This window comes from Protopterus annectens, chromosome 3.part0 (assembly GCF_019279795.1).
Source record: "Protopterus annectens isolate FY-2018-M chromosome 3.part0, PAN1.0, whole genome shotgun sequence".
Lineage (NCBI taxonomy): Eukaryota > Metazoa > Chordata > Ceratodontiformes > Protopteridae > Protopterus > Protopterus annectens.
Genome location: NC_056731.1, coordinates 1,813,512,241 through 1,813,530,311, shown reverse-complemented (window position 1 = coordinate 1,813,530,311; position 18,071 = coordinate 1,813,512,241). Strand labels below are relative to the sequence as shown.

At 38.5% G+C, this 18,071-nt stretch overlaps 1 protein-coding gene across 6 annotated transcripts in view; it reads right to left on the bottom strand.

The window, feature by feature from the left end:
• JMJD4 (jumonji domain containing 4) overlaps positions 1 to 18,071 on the bottom strand; it is a 381,468-nt gene that overhangs the window by 248,143 nt on the left and 115,254 nt on the right. For 5 of the 6 annotated variants that reach the window (XM_044065866.1, XM_044065868.1, XM_044065864.1 and 2 more), the window contains exon 2: positions 158 to 437. The exons of the other annotated variant lie outside the window; for it this stretch is intronic. In XM_044065866.1, the coding sequence (XP_043921801.1) occupies positions 158 to 437 (280 nt within the window). The remainder of the gene's footprint in view (positions 1 to 157; positions 438 to 18,071) is intronic. 6 annotated transcript variants of the gene reach the window in all.

Genomic DNA, 18,071 nt, shown 5'->3' with positions numbered 1-18,071 from the left:
ATATTGATCACATTTAATCATTTCTCTTTCTGTAGGCATGTGATACACATTTTATTAAACATAAAATACTAACAACTCTGGTTTATCCTTACTCAGTTTTAAACTATTTAGCTTTATTGGGATTTAAGCAATAATTTACTATGGATAATGTACTCACGAAATCTCTGGGCCAGAGCTTCCAAATCTGGACTCCCATCCTTTGTCACCCACTGGCACCTACTCAGCCAGCCCTCAGTGAAGCTTGGTGATAAAATGCAGGGATAGTTAGGAAGCAGATAGTTCTGGACAAACTCTGAGTAGCTGAAGTCTGTGTGGGTTATATAATCAATACAAACTGGTTCCTCTTGCCCAGTCCTACAGAACTTGCTATAAGATGGTCTGGTACAACTTCCACTCTTGTAGAACTTGCAGGATATCACCAATGTCTCCTTGTCCATCTAGAATAAGATTAAACAAGCAAATGGGTGGTTAACTTTTTCCCCCAATTTCTTTGTAAACCACACGTCTGACTTTCTGAAGACATCTCACAAGCTTCATTATTTGCACTTAGTTCAGAAACATGTTAATTATTCAGTACATCTAGTGTATTACCATAAAAAACACCACATTTTTACTTGTGTATCTTAACAAGTGAAAATCTAAAAAAATTCAGATTCCAAAAAAAAGACATTAACAGTTAAAGGAAAACTCTGCCCTCTCCTACAGTTTCTTAGATTTCTTTTCTCCCTACAATATGTTTCCAGTATTGTGTAGGTACCAAAAACCTGCTTGTACTTTTTAAAACTTTATTCTCTTGCACTGGAATCAAAGGAAGGGATTTTTTTTTTAAGCTTAACTTCTCACATACTTTGCAGAGAAATTTGTCTCTGCCTGCATGAGATATAGACAGAGTTAAAACTGTACTTTATCCTGTCAGGTACTGCTGTCAATCTTAGAGGGGCAATTAATCATGCTAATGTCAGGAACACAGGAGCTGATTAAAAAAAAAAAAAAAAAAAAAAAAAACAACATGGAACTTATAAACAAAGACATTGGCAACCTTCAAACAATGGACCACACCCAGTTTGGGTTTGTGAAGGGCCAATCTTGTCTCCTTCAAATCAGTCTCCAGAGCTGTGGACGAGGGTAAGGTGGTCCACACATCTTATCTGGACCTTGCTAAGGCCTTCAACACCATCCCCCACTCTGGAATCATAGATAAGCTTAGTAAGCTGGGCATAAATCCCTACGTCACTCGATGGGTTGCCAACTGGCTTACTGACAGAACCCAGACTGTAAAAGTAGCCAACTCCAAAACCAGCTCCAGACAAGTGACAAGTGGAGTACCTCAGGGTTGAGTCCTGGGACCACTCTTGTTTGGCATCTACTTCTCGGAAGTACAGGCCAACACTAAGGGACTCTGGCTAACAAAGTTCGCAGATGACTGCAAACTGAGAGTCATTACTGAATCCCCAAATGATGTGGATATTCTACAAAAGGGCCTTACAGAAACAGATGCCTGGTGCCAGAGCCATGGGCTCAAGCTTAATGCCAAGAAATGTATAGTTATCCCCTTTGGAAAAAAACATGTACCCATGAATTACCACATAGGTGGCAGTACACTAAACATCGAAAGTGTGATGAGAAACTTGGGGACACAGGTGGACAGTGGTCTCACTTTCGATAACCACATCGCACAACAGTCAGGAAATCCTTCTATGTGGCACACCTCATCACTAAGGGCTTTTCATCCAAAAAAAGGAGGTCATTGTCCCACTGTACTCATTGCTCATTAGACCTATTACAGTGTATAATGCACCATTTGGTATGTACCTCTGAGACATCTGCAACAGCTGGAAAGGCCACAGAAATACCTCACTAAAAAAGAATCACAAGCTTAAAGCAGATGCCATATGCTGACCGTCTAAAAAGACTACAGCTATACTCTGTGGCATATCGTCTACTCAGAGGCGATCACTGCTTAACATACAAGGCCATGTCAAACCCTGAGCTGTTGGACATGCTCCACCTAAAGAAATCCCAATCCCACAGAGCCACACACTCCAGGAATCTAAACTTGTCATCACAACGAACAAAACATGCTGGAGGGATAGGTTCCTGACCCAGAGACTCCCCAGACTCTGGAATAGACTACCCATACATGTCAAGCAGAGCGCCTCATTGGCCCTCTTCATAAGGAACCTTGATGATTGGATGGGAGATAGGAAATTCACCCCGGGGATCATGTCAGTTGCCCTGCTAGACAGGGGTCCAGAGAAGTAAATATTGTGGGAAGAAATATCCAGGGAATTGTTATGGCTAGGCTTGCATAGGCCCTAGGGCCGATAGCCTAGTACCAACCTATGAAAAAGACAAAGCTGTGGAACAGTTTTCCACTGTTTTTATTGCAGAGAGGAGGAGAACAACACTCGTCTTTCACAACACAGCAAAGTAATTAGATCAGTCAAGGGTTTAAAGGCAGCTGTTACCTCTTCAGACAAATTTACATATGCAGCAACACAGTATTGAAATGCAATAGTCTATGTTAAGATAACTTAAATGTAGGAAAGATTTCTGTGACATTTAGACAAAAGTCAGAAAATATTTTTTTCCATTTACAAGCCCCCCACCCACATGACACAACTACAGAAAGAGAGGCAAGTGGCAACCTATCAACTAGGTGCACTGACAGTGTTCATAAAAAGGTCTTTTACACTTTTTTGTGACATCCTTCAAGAGGCAGATGCATATCTGGTACATGCAGATCCATAGTAAGAGCTTCCCACTGACCGAGTCAATCATTACATTGTTAAGAGTGCACAAGCATTTTGTTGTCCAAAAAATGAAATGTGACCATTTTTGGTAACCATAATATTCAGCTGAATTTACTTTAACGTACCTTTAATATATGCTCTTCCATTAAAAACATTAAGAAAAGGAAATCGGAAGCAATGCACCACGCACATACACACACACACACACACACCCACACAGAGTCACACATGTGCATTAAAACACAGTACTGCATCCCACATATAGTATTCTACATGCTACATACATTTTTACAGGATACATACACTTTTATACACACATATATGTCTACGTATATATATCTGTGTACATTTATGTGTAGATACACACATACAGTTGCATAAAATTTCCATTTTGATTTGTTTTTTCTTTAAAGGACATGAAATACACACACAGGCATATAATCTAATTCTCCATTACACAGACAGACACACACACAAACACATATACACACATACTCTATATATGTGCAACGTGGGTGCATACAATTCCTAGTTTATAATACATTAACCATAGCAAAGTTAAGCATTATTAATGTATACATTCTAGTAAATGTTGCTTAATGTTTTATTTATTCACTGGCAGGCAGTAGCTATGTGCTGCACATGCAATCTTTGTCAATGTCCTTATGTTAGTATTTTTGTCTTCGTATTGCTAAGTGCACTTACTTGTTATTATCTTTGCCAATGTAGCCATTGTCATAGCTAAAAAGGGTCCTGGGAGCAGTTCATGTTCATGATTACCAAAGTATAAATAAATATGAAATATGAAAGGAAAAGGAAGGGTTGAACATGACAGAAATAATTAAGGAACTAGTAAAGCACATTTTAATTCTGCATCATTCACGAGAGAGAGAAAAATTTCCCAGTGAAGGCATTGGGAAGTATCAGATATAGTTTGGAATCCTAGTACTTGTCACCTGTAAAAGTACAGCAAGGATTATTTACTGCAGTGAGTGTTTTCACACCTCAGCATGAGAGTGTGAGAGAATGTCTGTCAATTTTCTTAGAATTACAAAACAAACCCTTTACAAAAGCCAGCTTTTATCTACTTTCTTTTGCTGGAAATAGTTAACAGAATCATTCAGTATGCTGATGATTCTACACTCATCTGCTCAGCATCTTCCACTTCAGAACTGATCTCTCTTACCCAAAATGTCTTTAATACTGTGGAAACATGGTTCTCCAGTCGTCTCCTCTTACTAAATGCCAAAAAAACTAAACTTCTTCTCTTTACCCCCACTTCCAGGACCTCCCCCTTAAACTTTAATATCTCCTCTAACAGTGCTACTTTCATCTCACCTGACTCTACAACTAAACTGTTAGGTATTACCATTGATAATAATCTCTCTTTTGACCAACATATTAACAACTCTATAAAACTAGTCAACAGAAAAATAGGATCCTTGTATCGAATTAGACCATTTCTTACACCAGCTACTAGAACTAGGATCGCTCACTCCCATCTTATTTCTACTCTTCTTTATGCCTCACCCATCTTTACCAACCTCAAGAAAAACAACCTTAACAAATTAGCTACCTGCTACAATAGCATTGTTTCGCCGCTACTGGTAACCCCTACAGAACCCATCATTGTCTTAACCTGAAACAACTAGGCTGGCTTGAAATTCAAAACTATCTCGCTATCCATCAACTCATTCTGGCCCATAAAATACTGTACCAACCAAATAACACTCCTGTACTCTCCCAACTCATAATCCCCTATAGCAATCTTAACTCTCTCCGCTCTTCGAGTAAACTCTTGACTACTTCTATAAAATCTAATAACACTGCTGGTAACTCCCTATTCACCAATTCTGTAGGTACAAAATGGAATTTGTTACCTACTAACATAACAATGATTTCCTCTCTGCCTCTTTTCAAACAAAACATTAAACGACACTTCCAAAATCCCTACTTTGTTCCTGTTGTAAACCTGATTAACCTTCCACTATTACTACTTATCTTAAACTATCTCTCTTATTCTTGTTTCACTCTATTCTCCACTAAGCTTTTCTCTTCTCCCTTTTCATCCTCTCCCTGCTTCTTTCCCTGTTAACTTTCTTAACCTGCTTTCTTCGCCTCTAATCCTTTATTTTGCCTACCCCACTCTTATTGTTCCACTTTCATTACTTATTATCTTTGTATCTTTATCTCCAAGTATTTTTATTTCCTGTATGATGTTATTTGGAATTTCTGTGTGTGTGGTAGTAATTAATTAATGTTATACTAACTATTTAGAAGAGTTTTGAAGATTTTTGCTGTTTTTTACTAACCTGTTTTCTAAATGGCTTATTGTTATCTATGTTGATTTTTATGTATGTATAGATTTTTTACTTCTGTGGAGCTTTTCTCCTCAGGCCTCTACTGAAAATGGAAATATATCCAGCTAGACTAGCCCGGTCAACAAATGTAAAATAAAATAAAATAAATAACATAGAACAAGCTCTGACAGACACATAAATGAGGCTCAGTTAGGGAAACATAGAAGTAGCTGTTACAGAAGGTGTGTGAAAAACCAGTGCTTCACAGTCCTGCCATTCTATCTTAGTGGTATGAGAAAATGTCCCTTCCTTATGTCTAGCATGACTCATATAAAGTGGACTTGAATGTATTCTGGGAAGGAGGAATGAAAGCAAGAAAACAAGACCACTTTACCAAGGCAGGCCCCATCCTCTGTCATTTTGAGGGAAACATATTAAAATTGTAAAAGAACACGGAGTGATTTTGAAGCACTAGAACATTTCTGCTCAGGAAAAAAAAAAGATATGATGAAAAAAGTTCTGAGGTGGAGTTTTCCTTTAATCAAATAAAAATCTAAAAACAAATTTATTGTCAACATGGGTCTGTTAAAAAAGTTATCTAGCATAAACTGTGGAAATACATATCAATGAAAATTAGGAAAATGATGTACTGCTTTTAAGTCTTTACTTTTAGAAGGATGATTACAATTTAAGCATTCTTTGGGTCATTTTGCATGCTGTCAGGTAGTTTTGTAACCTACCATATCAGATACAGATAAATCCTAACAAACTATGCCATAGTTATCCTACCAGAAAGTAGGTAATCTCACTGTTTGAATGTGATACGACTAAAACACATGAGAAGACAAAATGTACCTGCTTAACAGCCACTTGAAGAGGCACGGTAGTACTTTTAAACCATATTTAAGGAATACCATGTGAATGCAGTATGAATCATATAATGTTCCTTTACTTAGCAAGAAGACTCTGATCACATCACATGATCTAATGTGAGTTCTCTCTCTGTCAAAGAAAGGACGTCATCAATGATGAAAGGTGAACCATTTCTTTAAGGACAGCACAGCTCTCACCATAGTAGGTGGCAGACAATCATCTCCTTAAGAAATATTAATGATGCTCTTGGATTAAATCTAGTACATTACAGTGCTACATTTTAGCTTTGTGCAGTTTACCCACTATTTAGGACACTGTTGGTCATGAAAGCATAGCCCACATGGCCAAATTGGAGTCAATGTCATGGATAAAAATGTAATATACAAACTCCTGATGTGGAATATTACTAGGGATAAACACTTTAAATTTGTTGATAATGGAACTAAAAAAAACAATTAGTTGAAAATGTTTATTAATTCTCTTATTACTTACTTAATGTGTTGGGAGTTGGTATAACAGTAAAAGTGTCTACCTCACAGGTACAAGGAAACTGACCAGGCTTAAAATGGCCCACAAGGGCAGTTAGCCTGGTACTAAGCTATGAGTCTATGAACCTAATCCAATTCAGGGTCGGGGGAAGCATTCCCTGACACATTCAGAGGACGCAAGACAGTGGAGCTGGACGTGGATGGGGCATCAATCCACTGTAGAATGCACACACCACACATTCACTAACGGTATGTAGACCTACCAGCAAAAGGGAAAATCACTAACTTACCTACTGTATGTCTTTGGGTTGTTGGGGGGACAACCACAGCAATCAGCAAAAAAATTAATGAGGGCACAGAAAGGACATACAGACACATCACACGATGCAACCCTGCGGAAAGGTGAACAGAGACTCCATCAGTTTTAATAAAATGTACGCTTATTTTTTAATTGTATTCTGCTGCATCATGGACAGAAGAGTTGGGATGTTTTGAACAAATTAAAAACAAGACTATTAATTATTTAAAAAAGTGTGTACTATCACAAGAAATAATGGCAATGTTTTTTGAATGAATCAGCAACATGCCTATGCGATAAGTAAATGTGAAAATGAAAACCTCCATGCATTAGTTTCTGGCAAGCTTTTGAGGTGTAGATTGACAATGGATACAATATTTATTTTATGTTATTTTCCACTCTGCCATTTCTTATTGTTGTAAAATATGCTGTAGAATGCACACAGTGTCACTTTCTACTGCTCCATTTTATTAATTCATTCCGGTCAGTATTTATGCAATACATACATGCAGACAGACAGACACTGCTTGCAGACACAGAGACAGACAGACACACACACAGTGTGGTAATCCAGATTAAATAAAGTTAATATACTATAGTGAGCTCACATCCTTGTATGGTCTGGCCTGTGTTGTTAGATTTAGTAAGAACCTGAAGCTTAAGTGCCTTCTAAAAGCGTACACATCTGGTCACAGTCCACAGCCATGTTTGTGTGAGATGTTATCCACGGGGTGTGGATTGTCACTCCATAAGGAAAAGAATGTTGACACCATTTATTTACTAATTCATTGCCTTTAGCAAGGAAAAGTTATCAGTTTTCCAATCATTTCTCTGTCAGTGAGTCAAATTTTACTCGCATCCAGAGAATGCTTAATCCATTTAGGGCATCATATTTCGGTGTTTTTCTTCATACCACTAAACAAGACATCACAGTGGTTAATATCTGTCTCACTGCACCAGAACCCAGGATGGATCTGACTTCCAGTCAACAAGCTGTGTGACTTCTGCAAGTTGTCTGTGCATCTGCATGGGTTTTTCCCAGGTACTGCTGTTTCATCCTGTCTCTCACTAACTGGTTACTCCAAACTGACCACACATATTTCATTTACTATGCCCATATGACCTGGGTCGTGGTTGAACAGGATCTGCAGTCTAGTTCATTTACTTAGTTAAGAAAGAAGATGACATTTATTTATCTTGTTTCTTCTTTTGTAGAGACTCATGCCTACTGACCATCACAACCATCACTGCAGTTACGGCTCTTCATTCTACACTACTGGAGAGAACTCAGCTTTAATATGGCTGTTATCCATGCAGCCATCATTTATACTTAAAGCCCTCTCTTACAACCGTCCAAAGGGTAGTGATGAAAAGGCAGAGTAAGGGAACAGTCACTCACACAAGTGATATAACCCGTTTAACAGCCTTGCCGCCCTTGTAAACAGTCATATCTGAGGAGAACCCTGTACTTGTATTCTCACAACATGTCTCTCATCTCCACTAGGAAGCTACAAGCCGGCTAAACTTCATGATTTCTATTCCTTCTCATTTGGATCTCCCATTGCCTGGGCCTATAAATAAATGCAGGTTACCTAGTCAGGCTTCATCTCACTGGGACTAGATAAAACAGTTATTAGATCTACAATATTCTCACTCTTTAAATGCCTTGCATTTTAGAAAATGCCTGCTGAATTTTAAGATTATAGTACTGCGCCATTTGTAAGTACCACCAGAGATAGAAAGGGTCAGACAGCTATGATAACATGCATAAGCATGTACAGACCATTGTCGATATTACTACATAGTCACATGTCCACCAAAACAAAAAAGGAAGCACTTCAGAATGGAACCATGAATGTAACCTAGTGCAGTCTCCACACCTGATCAGTAACTGCTTTGTTGCCAGGTGTGATTGAACAGAACATGGTAAATGGGATTGAGAGTACCAGTACAAAAGGACAGACAAAGAAGAATGCATTAACAAGCTATGCAAGGAACTGATGCAAACTAAATACAATATAAGATGTATGCTCAAATACATCATTTATGATAAAATGCTAACACACACATACATACAAACGCATGTACACACTTTAAATAGTATATTCTGCTGAAATGGTGACGTCCAATGTTAGACCAAGGATATTCTGATTATTCATAAAAACATGGCTTTGAAACCTGGTAATCAAAGCCACAGCACCTGAGCACTCACTGTTATATCATTTGATTGCTAACCTTCACAGAGTGGACATTTAAGTTTTTTTTTTGGGGAGGGGGCAGTCTTATGATTGTAAATTTTACATAATAGAAATGAAGAGCCAGTTGGACTACCTAACTTGCTAACTTGTTGGATGAGCTGAAGTTGCTGTGCAGCCAATAGCTTATACTTTTCTACTGCTCATAATAAACTGTTTATATCTCCAGCATACATTCAGTAATTCCCTCACAATACTTAACCCAAGAACTTTTTCATAGCAAGGTCTACAAATACATGGAAAAACACTAATGATAAAGTGCTTCCTCATATTTCTCCTTAGCACCATTATTATGGCGTTGCTTTTAGTCAGTCATTCTTAAGTGAACTAGCTGTTTAATCACTATTACATAATTGGTGCATACTCATTTTATAATTAACAAAACTTGCTTCAAAACATTTTCCTTGGGCTACCCACACTTGTCTCCCAAATGTGGTACCATCTTCTTTGCATACTTTACCTTTTTCAAGGACACTGTTGTAATGCACTTTAATTTCCATCACTCTCACCCTCTCCTCAGAGGAATATGCAATAAATTACGTAGGTTTTTGAAGGCTAGTAAGTTGTAGGCTTGACACTCTGAAGTGTAAATGTAGCATTGCAAAGATGAAGAATGTGGTTCATGAGCCTCTTACACCAAGTTTATTACAGAGGATTGTAATTCAGAGAGATCTCCTACTCTGCCTTCTAAATTCAGCTAACACTGAGCACAGCATAAAAGGCTGGTGAACGGTCCATCTTACCGACCAGACAGCTGCAAGCAGAGGGTCTGGAGAAGTTGCCTAAAAAGCCAGAGTATCGTCAACTAACAAAAGCATTGCTCTGGGGCATTCAGTCACTTGCAGTACATGAACAGGTGGCATCTAGCTCCAACCACACTTCCCATCATGGCAGTGATTAGTTTACAACATTCATACACTCTGTAAGTGATAAGTGCACTTGACCGCCCCCAACTGTGCAATCCAATGAAAATCTTAGCATTCCAAAGCCAACATATTCTGACAGTACAGAGTCATTCTCTTTTTGTTCCCTGCACGATCTGATTACCAGCGAATGGAGTATCCCATCTCCTGCTACTCCTTCATGACAAACAGTGCTTGCACCTACACTAAGTAACCTGTTAACAAGTAGAACCACTTCTGTACCTCAGAAATCCATCTTAGCAATGACAGTGTCAAACTCATGGAAACTGGTGTCTATATACTGCCATTGGTGTGCTGCAAATGAAAGCCTACACCTTCTCCTTCAAACACACAATATCTTCTCCCTTCAACTGGTAAACCAGTAATTAGGCAACTCTTCCCCAGCAACCTATCTTTCAAGTCAGTGATGAGGTCTTAAAAAATCTTTATTGAACTATCACTTATGCCATAGACAGTCATATATTTATATAAATGGAATCAAACCATACTGACATTTTCAGTTGCAAACATTATACATCACATATAATCTTCTATACAGTCATTGTCAAACATTACATAGCTCCTTCAATTCCTGCCTTACTTTAAACCTCATTCCTCCTCCAAAACATTATTTTGCATGTATTGTTTCCACAATTTCCATTTTTTCTGTTCAGTTTGCTCCTATCCTTTTCTAAAGAGCCCACTTCTGTTCTTATATCGCTGTTACTATATTCGCTACTTCTAATACGGTTGGTTTAGACTTTAATTCTGGTGGCTGCTATGAAAGCAATTACGAGAAAATGGAGATCAAACTCAGCAAGATCTTGCTGTGTATAGGGAATTCAGATCCTGTGTCACAGCTCAAAAAAATCCTTTCCTTAGTTACACCAATTTAGTCACCAGAGATCAGTTATGAGTTCAGACCCATTTACCAGTGTTCAGGGTCTTCTCATCCCAGGAACACCATGTCAGATTCCAAAGACAAGCTTGCTGCTCCACTATTAGCTATGTAAATCGTGATTTAGTTTGTGAAAATATCGCCATTAGCATAGCTTCCTTTAGCTATACTCCTCCCAGTAAGCAATGTATCCATTCCAGCCACTGTCCACATGGCTAATGGTATTAGGAAGGGTATCCTGCCCTGCAGTGCTGGCAGTGGCCTACTTTGGAATATCACCCACCTTTTTATAAATGCACACAGTTCTAGACATGAGCTCTTACTGTCTACATGAAGAAGAACAAAAAACAGTTGCTGCTGGTGCTACCTTCTATGCATGTTAATACTCCATCATCTTTACTTGCTGCTTTTTCACATTTATGTAAAACGTATCACAAAATTTGTAATAACTTTTCAATGACAGACGTGTCAAATTCAGGAGTAGCTTCCCTTGTTTGAGCCTAACACTACTGAAATAGGCTCTGGTCCCTCTACCCCCCCCTAAAGTAGATAAAGTGAGTATGTGGAAAATAAGCGAATGAAAGGAAATATTAAACTTTTAGGTCAGATATACTACTGTAGTGCTTTTCTCAACAGTACAATAAAAATGTGGTAAGCTACCATTTTTCAATTTAAAATTAATTATTTAATGAAACTTCTCTCATGCAAGTTCAAGAGCAGTTCACTGTTAGTGTACATACACAAAGACTGAAGGAGTGTCATGTGTGAGCAATGCGGGCTGCCCTGGAGTTGTTTGCTACTTTTGTTAAATAAATAAAAGATACAACACAAAAGAGTACAGTGACAGACCAGCAAAGGTGATGTGGGCATAACTCGCTCTAACTTAGTTTTATTTTATTTTGCTCCTCTCCTGTGCATTTTGAGCACTTTCCCTTTTAAGTTTCACAGCTCTTACTTCTCAGCTCAGTGGCTATGTATCTGTGACATTATGAACTGATGACACATACAGAAAAAATGCTTTACTGCATCATCTTACAGGAATTGTGTTTAAAGTGGTCAAATCTGAAATTTGCGATAAACTGTTAAATCAAGTAAAAAAAAAAAAACTGGCATTTACTAGCAAAAGCAGTGTATAGTGTAGAAGTATGGCCCTGTGGATGATATTCACTGGTACTACATTCCTAGACTAATCTCTATTACTTCCTTGTATAACCAGCTTCCCGACTCTTGAATACAAGCATTTTCAATGTGTCTCAAAGAGCACTTATGTACTACTGACCACTGATATCTCCAGGACCTTATACTGTGTACAGCCTAAACATTTATAGAAAACCTTGTCCTAAATCTTGCATCTTTCAACTGCTTCTATAAGGCACTGAATCCTGCTTGAGCATTCTGATTCAGTAAATGCTCTGCCTACAACATATAATGCACTGACCACATTATCCCCAACTGTAGCTGAGTTAATTAACATGGAGTGAAGACTTGGATTTTGACATTGTATAATATGATCTGGGCTACAAAAGCATGCATAATGCAAAGAGTTCATTGCCATTACAACAGTTTCCAACTAAATGTGATTTGCTTTACCTTGACTAAAATTTTTTGTACGAGTATGGCTATTCTAATTAACCACAAAAACACACAAAAAACCTCAACCTTGCTATTTACAACCCTGCAAAAAAATTCCTTCATCTACCTCTTAACATCACTAATACTCTATTCTGAATACAAACACCTAGGACTTGACTTTTATTGTTCTCTAACTTTTTCAAATTATACAGACAAAATAATTAATGACATACCTTCTCAACCTAAAACTGCTACAGAATCTACTCTCGCCTTCAGTCTGATTTTCCTTAGACAAAAATGTTCTACAAAAATTTCAACAGCCTTCAGATCACAGAAAATAAAATTTGCAAATTTGTCCTCCTTGCTGAAAGCAGATCTCACCATTATAATTGACTACATAGACTAAAATGGCTTCCAGTCACTGAAAGTTCAACTTATATCGTAGGTGCTTTTTTTCAAAAAAATGCTAAACAGTGGCTATTGCATACCTCTCTCAGATGGAAAGTACCCCTCCAAGCAAGGGTGTAAATAGGCATACTCAATGTACTCGAGTATATGTATTTTTTCTGAGCATCTCTTGGAAACGTCAACACTCAAAAAGCACAAAATGTTTAGAATTGTATACATGAATATTTATGGTATACAGGTGTATAAAGAATGCTTGTGTGAAGGAAATCACTTCTAAAATAATTTTATGGGTATAAATGATAACAGTTATAAATATTTGTGTCCCCTTCCTTTATACCTGAGGATAGCATTTTGAAGGTTGAGTTCACTTTAAAAGTAAGTGGGTGGTGGGGGCAACATTAGGTTTGAATAGAAGATGTATCTAGCTAACCCCCTGCTTTCAAGACCCTGTTTACTCACTAAGAAGTAGCCATTTCTATGTTAGAAGTGTACCTCCACATAAAATATCTACTGGAGAACCTGGAGAACGTGCCTTCGAGGGCCAGCATTATGCAATAAACTTAGGTTCATAGGTAGGTACTGGGCTATCTGCCCGAAGGCATATATTAGCCCAGCCACATTGTGCGGTATTCACCGCCCCTTTGGTTAGTTCCCTAGGCCCTTGATCTAGCAACTAGTACCCTTGGCCCCTATCTAGTAGAGCGGTTGGTATGATCCCTGGTGTGAAATTTCTGTTACCCATCCACTCGTCAAAGTTCCTCTTTGAAGAGTGATAGTGAGGGGCTCTATCTTATGTAGATCGGGACCTTGTTCCGTAGCAAGGGAAGTCATTGCGAAGGGAATCTATCCCTCCAGCATGTTCTATTCATTGTTGTGCTGAGGTTTATATACCTGAATTATGGGACCTGGAATCTCAGAGTTCAAAAAGGCCTTTTCCAAATTTTGGCACAAGGAAACAGAGTATAAGTGCTTTGAGGATAATGGCAAACTCCACCATTTGTTAACAGCATACTACCTTCAGCAAGACAATCATCATAAAATGGTGAATTCTACTACCAGCTTGACAGTCTTTCCCTACTTGTTACCCTAAATGTTGCCTGCTTGTTTTCTGAAACAGTGAAATTCAAAATGGACTTTATGTACACACTGTAGATATTGTAAAAAAAACTTTGGTTTTACTGTTAACTTTATCTCTGTAATGTTTCTATGCACTCAAGACTATAAAAAGCATATTATACAATGACTGGTCCTAAACATTCAAAAACGAGTACACTGATTGGCCAGCCCAACCAGTGTGCCCATTGTAAATCCGAGAATATACTAATGGAAAAAGGTCCGGTCACCCAGACTACTTCCGTTAGTATATCCCCTGACTTTTTTTTTCTTGTCCAGAGGTAGCAACGGAGAAAGGAAGATATCCGTTGCTTTAATCTCGCTATGTTAAATGAGTTTAACACAGCGAGATAGCTTAAAAAAAGCAACAGAGATCTTCCTTTCTCAGTTGCTTTTTTTACAGATATCTAGCTATGTTAAACTTGTTTAACATAGCGAGATACTTAAAAAGGAACGGAGATCTTCCTTTCTCCGATGCTACCTCTGCACAGCACTGATGTACTGCGTGAGCGTGGAAACACGACTCTTACACATGTGCAGTACATCAGAAATGCCACAGGATACCTGCAGAAGGGTAGCACGGAGTCATTATACAAATACATTACTTAAGAAAAGTATTTTTTTCTTAAATAATGTCATTGTATAATAGCAATAACCCATGGCTGGGTGTGGGCTATGCTGGATTTACCCACGGTTGGTGTGGTTTGGTCACGAGGGCAAAGCCCGAGTGACCAAACAAAGGCAACCGTGGGTAAATTCAGCATTACCCACACCCATCTGTGGGTTATTGCTTAAATGATCTACAACAAATAAGTTTGTTACAAGTCCCTCTAAAACATTTAGCTTGTATTTGTTCTTATGTATTGTATGCTTCTTCAAGTAGAAAAAAAAACTGTCTAGGCACACTGAGAACGGCTATAAATTAATTTATTATAATAAAACTTAATACACAAGCGCTTTCACCCTGCAAAAATGCAAGACTTTTTCAAGTGAATAAAATCAACTAAAATTCATTCATTTAAATATCATTTGCCCCCTAAAAGGCGCCAAATGTTTTTAAAGGTACACACCCTCCCCTTAACTGAAACATCATCAAAAGCAGTTTAATGCATTTCATTATGTGTAGTACATATTTTATAAATTTTGTAAATCCCATAGCTCAAACTGCAGCATCCATTTAAGATAAAGCGCAGTGCATATAAACCAGAACAACGATCAATATGAAGCAAAAGTTAAAATACAGATCATACACCTATTTTACTACATTAATCTATTAATACAAAACTACAGTTTCTTTGTTTTTTTATCCAAGTATGGTTTTATGGATATGTAGTCATTAAGACTCGGGAGGCTGGTAAAATTCATTCATTTAAATATCATTTGCCCCCTAAAAGGCGCCAAATGTTTTTAAAGGTACACACCCTCCCCTTAACTGAAACATCATCAAAAGCAGTTTAATGCATTTCATTATGTGTAGTACATATTTTATAAATTTTGTAAATCCCATAGCTCAAACTGCAGCATCCATTTAAGATAAAGCGCAGTGCATATAAACCAGAACAACGATCAATATGAAGCAAAAGTTAAAATACAGATCATACACCTATTTTACTACATTAATCTATTAATACAAAACTACAGTTTCTTTGTTTTTTTATCCAAGTATGGTTTTATGGATATGTAGTCATTAAGACTCGGGAGGCTGGTTGCATTCAATTTTACCTGCCAGTATGTTTCCCAACCCCCCCCAAGGGTCCATTAAAACTTGTTCTAGAATTTCAAACAAAAACCCAGTAGGACCAGTTCCACATGGAGATGTCTATAAAGTGCACTGTTCAAGTTTTTCTTCCTAATGTTATAAGTATGTTCATATGTACTACACATAATGAAATGCATTAAACTGCTTTTGATGATGTTTCAATTAAGGGGAGGGCATGTACCTTTAAAAACATTTGGTTCCTTTTAGGGGTCAAAGGGTATTTAAATGAATGAATTTTAGTTGATTTTATTCACTTGAAAAAGCCTTGCATTTTGGCAGGGTGAAAGGGCTTGTGTACTAAGCTTTATTATAATAAATTAATTTATAGCCATTCTCAATGTGTGGTTCCTGGCATTTTACTGTCTCCATCGTACTTTGATTGTAGGCTTCCTGATTAGTCATGTTGTTTGGTTTTGTTTCTGTACTTTCGGGTTGTAGTTGAAAAATAGAAGTTATGTTCTTACCATAACGTTCCATGTTAGTTGTCTTCTTCTCGCCTTCTTCTTGCTGGATGGGTTCGGAGCCGACCTCGGCTCCGACTCGGACACTCTAAAAGCTCGAGAGTTGGTTCCACCGGCTCGAGGCTCCCCTTATATCCCACAATGCTAGGCGTGAGTTACCTCAGATCTCGTTTGTAAGCTAACCCCAGCTTATAATAGTATCAGAATAACTATAAACAAAGTCCACCTCTAACCAGGGAGAAAGAAGGGTGACCTATATCCTCATCCAGGAAATATGCACAACAGCATATGCCTAATAAAAGAGGTGGTAGAAAGAGAGGTCACAATCACAACTCCTCTAGGTCTGTCCAGGCCAGGGGGAAGGAGGGTGGGACGCAAGAAGAAGGCGAGAAGAAGACAACTAACATGGAACGTTATGGTAAGAACATAACTTCTATATGTTAAGTTGTCTATCTCGCCTTCATTCTTGCTGGATGGGACCGGCCCCTAGCACCTTGTCCCGGTGGCCTAACGGAACAGACTCCTGAGAACAGTGGAACCAAAGTTAGCTCTATGCCTAGAAGCTAAATCCAACTTATAATGAGAAATTAAAGTGTGAGGAGTAGCCCAAGTAGCCGCTGCACAAATGGTGTCAATAGGCAGTCTGTCTTGGAAGGCTAAAGAAGTAGCCAAAGCTCTGGTGGAATGGGCCTTAGGTTTATTAGGCAGCTTTTGGTGTCTAATTTCATAAACAAGGGAAATCAGAGATGTTAGCCATCTAGATAATGATACCTTTGAAACTGAAAGTCCCTTTCTGCCTTCTGCATAGGAGACAAACAGCTGGTCAGATTTTCTGAATTGTTTTGTTCTATCCAAATAGTACCTCAACTGACGATGAACATCTAGCCAGTGTAATTTTTGTTCAGACCTATTGGAATATTCTGGAAAAAAGACAGGGAGGTCAATGCTTTGATTTAGGTTTGACGTCGAGACTACCTTAGGCAAAAAGGACGGGTTGGTTCGTAAGGATACCCTGTCCTTATGGAACAATAGATAAGGAGGTCGACAGCTGAGTGCATGAAGTTCTGAAACTCTTCTAGCTGAAGTAATAGCTACCAGAACGAGAGTCTTCCATGATAGCAATTTTAAAGAACAGGAGGCTGCAGGTTCGAAAGGGGGAAGAATCAAAGAAGTAAGAACTAAATTTAGGTCCCAAGGAGAAGGAGGATTTCTTATAGGAGGTCTGAGAAGAAAAACTCCTTTCAAAAAGGCTTTGCAAAGCTTGTGGGACATTAAGGCAGACTCAGAAATACCCACATGAAAGTTAGAAATAGCTGCCAATTGAACTTTAAGAGTAGAAGGAGATGAACCTGCATGGAAGAGTTCAGCTAGAAAATCAAGGACTATTTGGATGGAAGCAGTGAAAGGATCTATGTCCCTTCCTTGAGCCCAATATGTGAAGCGTTTCCACTTACTCAAATAAATCTTCCGAGTGGAAGATTTATGGGAAGCTATCAAAATATCTCGAACAGAGTGAGATAATTGAGGAAGCCTGGCTAAGGTTGGAACTGGAGGAACCAAGCAGTGAGGTTCAGAGAGGGAGGGAGCGATGAAACTGACCCGACTGATGGATCAAAAGATCTGGAACTAGGTCCAGATGCCAAGGTCGCTCAATAGAAATTGATGTAGAAAGGGGAACCACACCTGTCGAGGCCAGTAAGGAGCAATGAGGATCAACGAGGCCTTCTGAGCGATAGCTTTCTGTATCACTTGAGAGATTAGTGGGAAGGGAGGAAATGCATACAGAAGTCCCCGGGGCCAAACTTGGACTAGAGCGTCTCTGCTGGGTTGGCCTGGTAAAGGGAATAGAGTGAAATAATCTCTGCACTTGCTGTTTTGGGGAGTAGCAAAAAGATCGCAGCAAGGCTGACCCCACTTGAGAAAAATTTCTCTCACAACAGAGTCTTTCAGAGACCACTCGTGAGGCATGAGGATAGCTCTGCTCAACTTGT